The following is a 4,377-nucleotide window of genomic DNA, read 5'->3' as shown; positions in this document are numbered from 1 at the left end:
TATATATATATATATATATATATAGTGTCTGAGACAAACATAAACAAAGAGGTAAACTTACCATAAGTACATCTCCTCCACCAAGAATGAGGGGAATAGACTCTGCCTGGATGTCAGTAGGGAGCCTGAAATCCAATGATTAAAATACATTACATACATACATACAGCAACACGTAACAAATAACAACAAAATGTACAAAAAAATCACAATAAAGGCACGACATAGCAACACTGCTGAACAATTATCCCAGAGTGAGGTTTGTAGTGACTCACAGCCACTCGAGCTCTTCCACAGCCTGCGCGATTTCAGGCATAACCCCCATTTCTGTTGGACAAAAAGCCATATTTAATAGTTCGGTACGCTCACCTTTAAAAACATGTTTGGGATTAGAGTAAAATAAGGACACTACGTTAGCATAATAAACTGATAAAAACCTTACCAGAAAACGCTGCCATGACTGCTACGAGTCAAAGTAACCGGATGTTAAAACGTGTTCAGAATTTTCGGCCCGGTGCAACTCGTTTAGTGGGTAGCCGAATGTGATTGGTTCCGGTTAGTCAACCACCGGTCCGGTTACGATAGTAAAATACGGGCAATATTTTTTATTATACACACTTATTTGGGGCGAGGTACAAAAGGACGTATTTCAATGTTTTATCATTCTATAGTTGGCCAAGTCGAACCATTACATTCTCCTGAGCGGTTCGCTACATTTTCCAAACGCGGTTCCCGGATTTATCTTGTCCAGTGCTACTCGCCGTAGACGTCTGACAGCTTGTTCAAGTAAACATGGCTGAAGAAAGCCTGATTGAAGGCGAAGATGAAAACATTTTGTACGATTTACTTGTCATTACTGAATGGCCGGCAGAGACGGACACTCAGGTTAGTTAGACTTCTATTTCTGCTCGTGTCAGTTTAGTGTTGTTGAACATTTATTTGAAGAAATGGCCATCGAAAGTCAAATCTAATCAGTTGCATGGGGTCAGCCGTTCAAAGCCACGTAGCATACACTGTTAACGTTACATTGCTCGCTAAATCCTCATAATCTCATTTCACATTGACATATAGTGTAGTTTTCATTTTTCACCATAGTCACTTGTGCAATGGGCAGTTAAGTTAGCTACATTTTTAAGGCAACATTCATTGTAGCCTAACAGTATGTGGCTGCTCGACTAACTTTGGTGCTGCCATACATGAATAAAGACCCTAGCAAAAGGAGGGAAGCTTAGCCATGACACTTTTATTTGAAGCATTATGCTAATAATAAATAATAAGTGATGACTTGACACAACTGGCAAACCCACCTGTCACTTTCTAACCTTTGCAGTTGCGAGGCAACAAGGAGCACGACACCTCACTTATTGCAAAAGCTGTAACAGGTAGGCCTGAGTTCTGTTTTTATACTCTGCATGCCAAAAAAGGGGCCCTTTACTTCATCACTAAATATATATTAAGCACCAGACATAACCACGGCATGTTCGAAATTGTTAAATTTAGCAATCAACGTACCCCACTAATGTAACACATCAACACTTTATATGTGTCTTGGTGGAGTTTGCTTCTACCAGAATACAATGTAGACTTGGCACCAGGCAGTGTTGCTGGTTGCCGGTAGGCCAGCAATTCTGTTGGAGTTACTGTAGTTCAATCTGATCACATACATCTAATTATGTATACAAGATTGCTTAGTCAAGATTATGTTGGCATGGTGTTAAAAAAGCAATAAAACCGATTTCCCAAGTCCTACAGTAGGAGGTGCCAGAGTCACCGATGAACATGATCATAGGTCCTGGAAGGTGCTATAGTTTTGTGGAGTTTAGCATTGTAAAGAAGCTTTTCAGGTCCATGTCCTTTGACTGCGGTTTCTGATTTTAATTTAGGATGTGACAAAAGACAGCCTACACAATGATCAATACAATATTTCATTATCAAACAGTTACCTTCATTTTTCTTACCTACTGTGATATATTTCTTACAGGGCCATTCCGCTTAATCTTGCACTACTTGTGGTACAGGTAAGTTCATCCTTATTTTAGTGACAGGTACACAAGACTTTGCCATTGTAATACATTAACATGCCACATGAAACTGGGATTGATGATGCTTATTAGTAGTATGATTTTTAAAACAAAGATGTGTGACTTACAGTAATATGTAAATGTTTTACTACATTGCATTATTAGCAGGGTTATTAATTAATATGGTTTGTGAGCAAGCTTGTATTGTAATTAGAAATGGGAATGCATTTGTCTGCCACTGACTAAGGAAATCTGATTTAAGGACCAGCTCTAATGTACTACAGAACAATTTATTAAAATGTACACAGTTTGTTCAGAATGCTTGTCTTGGTGACATTTGTCTACCATTTAAAATCTTTCTGTTTTAATACTAGATAAAGGATATAGTGCTGTGTCATGGTAGGCAGCACTAACACTACTACTACTACTTAAAACAAAAATAGATCAAGCACTTTTACTTTGTGAGATTCTAAATGATCAGATGTTCATGCTAGTTCAAGTTTTCTAAATGAGCCTAGGCTTTTAGATTTAAACCCAAAATTAAAATACACTGTATGTTATTATTAATATAACAGTAACTTGTTCCCTTAATACATATCCTTTTAGAAAGGTTTATTTTTCCACATCCTTGGACAAGCTATTATTGAAAGAACATGACAAAAAAATTGTCATTTGGCTAGTAGATGTTGCTAATTTCGCACCCTGACTGTATGACATATTACATTATATGAGGGCATTACATAATAATGTTTTAGCTTAGATTTAGGGCAGTCTTACATTCTTCCCTAACTAAGATTAAAAGGGAAGTTTATCTATATCTAAGAAGTATCTATTTGCAACAGGCTTGAGTAGAACTAGACTTTGACAGAGACCCTGCTTGGGTTAGTTGACCTGAACTCATAGACACAATCCTGTATTTAAGATGGAGGTGTGTTTCACCCTGCTCTTTCTGCACAGTATCTATTGTTAACAGATGACTAGATGTGGCCTGCAGTGGATTCTGTAATGCTCTAGCACCAAGGCCTGTTTATCCTCTCAGCAGGTAGTTAGCTAGCACCATCAATAACCTCGTTAAATATTTTAAGAACTCCTCTAGCCACGCTTGTTTCTCAGCTCTCCTCTTTTTGTGGATGACAACGAGATCAGGGATTTAATTAGAAATGACCAAACAGAGTAGGCAGACTGCCCTCAACATTTTCATTTTCAACAGAAGCTTCTGGCAACTTTAGTAAGAATCAAATTTAGCTCAGCAACAAATAAAAACAATCCCATAACGCCAGAGATGGAAGGTTAAAGAACTCTCCGCTACTTGGACACTGGGAAAATGCCGTTTGCTGAGCCAATGAACTTGGAATATCTCATATGTTTATGGAAATTACTCACTCAAAATAATCGCTAATAAAATAAAGAAAGCTGTTTTAATTAGGTTGTTTGTTTTATATTTATTTCAATGTAAGTTAAATTAAATATACTTTATTTTAATTGAATCTAGTTTTTAATCTTCTTATAATTAAATCAAATTATTTTCTTAATTTAACAAAATTTAATGTAAAACTGAAAATGTTTTAATATAATGCCATTTAATTTAGTTTGATTTAATATTCTTTTTATTTTAACTTACTTAACTTCTGACTTACTTATTTATGTAAAGTTTGGTTATTTGAATTAAATTATTTGGATTAGTTTAATTTAATTCCATTTTTGTGTTTTTATTTTAATATTATCTAATCTAGCTCCTGTGTTAAACACTCCTATGTTTCACATTCACTGACAGACCGGTCACCTGTTAACTAGTCTCGCATTGCCAGACCTTCCTCCACAGCACCGCGGAGGAGGGTCTGGCTAGTCCACACAGCATTCCGGGATAGGAGAGAAACGTGCTCTGGTTTATTGACATTTCTTTAAACCAATCACAATCGTCTTGGGGGGCGCCGAGCGGAGCTGCAAAAAGGCCTCGGGAAGGAACTTTTCTTGGTGGAACATTAACGTTCAAGGGTTTTTTAGTGGGTGTTTTAGTCGTATAACAGAAAACTCCGATAGGACAGATGTCCGGCTTTACCCTGCAGAGATCTGAGGAGCAGTTAACCATAGTATTGCGGCTGTAAGCAGTCCAAAAGAGTGCTGCCGCGAGGGACTGAACACTGAGAGATGCACACATGTGACGCGCTCATGATCGTATTGCACTTATTTTATTTTTCTTCTTCTTCCATATGTACAATACACTTAGCACTGCTGTTACCTTATGTAACTGTTAACTGGTGCGTAGAAGTAATTGCGTAATACTGCGTGGTGTGCGGTGCGGTCAACTAAAGTGTTCGCTCCCCAGCTTCACCCCCCTCTCCGTCAAAGCCCAAAGAA

The 4,377-nt window shown here is 37.6% G+C and overlaps 2 protein-coding genes across 2 annotated transcripts in view; one reads left to right on the top strand and one right to left on the bottom strand.

Annotated features, from left to right (window-relative positions):
• The window catches only part of ddx1 (DEAD (Asp-Glu-Ala-Asp) box helicase 1), a 9,321-nt gene extending 8,732 nt beyond the window's left edge, over nucleotides 1–589 (bottom strand). The window contains exons 1-3 of the mRNA XM_032542396.1: nucleotides 441–589; nucleotides 274–325; nucleotides 62–125 (exon numbers count right to left, since the gene is read on the bottom strand). Of these exons, the coding sequence (XP_032398287.1) occupies nucleotides 62–125; nucleotides 274–325; nucleotides 441–456 (132 nt within the window). The 5' untranslated portion in view covers nucleotides 457–589. The remainder of the gene's footprint in view (nucleotides 1–61; nucleotides 126–273; nucleotides 326–440) is intronic.
• An 86-nt stretch (nucleotides 590–675) lies between these two features.
• nbas (NBAS subunit of NRZ tethering complex) overlaps nucleotides 676–4,377 on the top strand; it is a 185,629-nt gene continuing 181,927 nt past the window's right edge. The window contains 3 exon segments of the mRNA XM_032542394.1: nucleotides 676–883; nucleotides 1,329–1,380; nucleotides 1,980–2,016. Coding sequence (XP_032398285.1) covers nucleotides 791–883; nucleotides 1,329–1,380; nucleotides 1,980–2,016 — 182 coding nt within the window. The 5' untranslated portion in view covers nucleotides 676–790.

The sequence above is a fragment of the Etheostoma spectabile genome, chromosome 18 (genome assembly GCF_008692095.1).
Source record: "Etheostoma spectabile isolate EspeVRDwgs_2016 chromosome 18, UIUC_Espe_1.0, whole genome shotgun sequence".
Lineage (NCBI taxonomy): Eukaryota > Metazoa > Chordata > Actinopteri > Perciformes > Percidae > Etheostoma > Etheostoma spectabile.
Note: the sequence above shows the minus strand (reverse complement) of the source record. Positions and strands in the feature narration are given on the sequence as shown.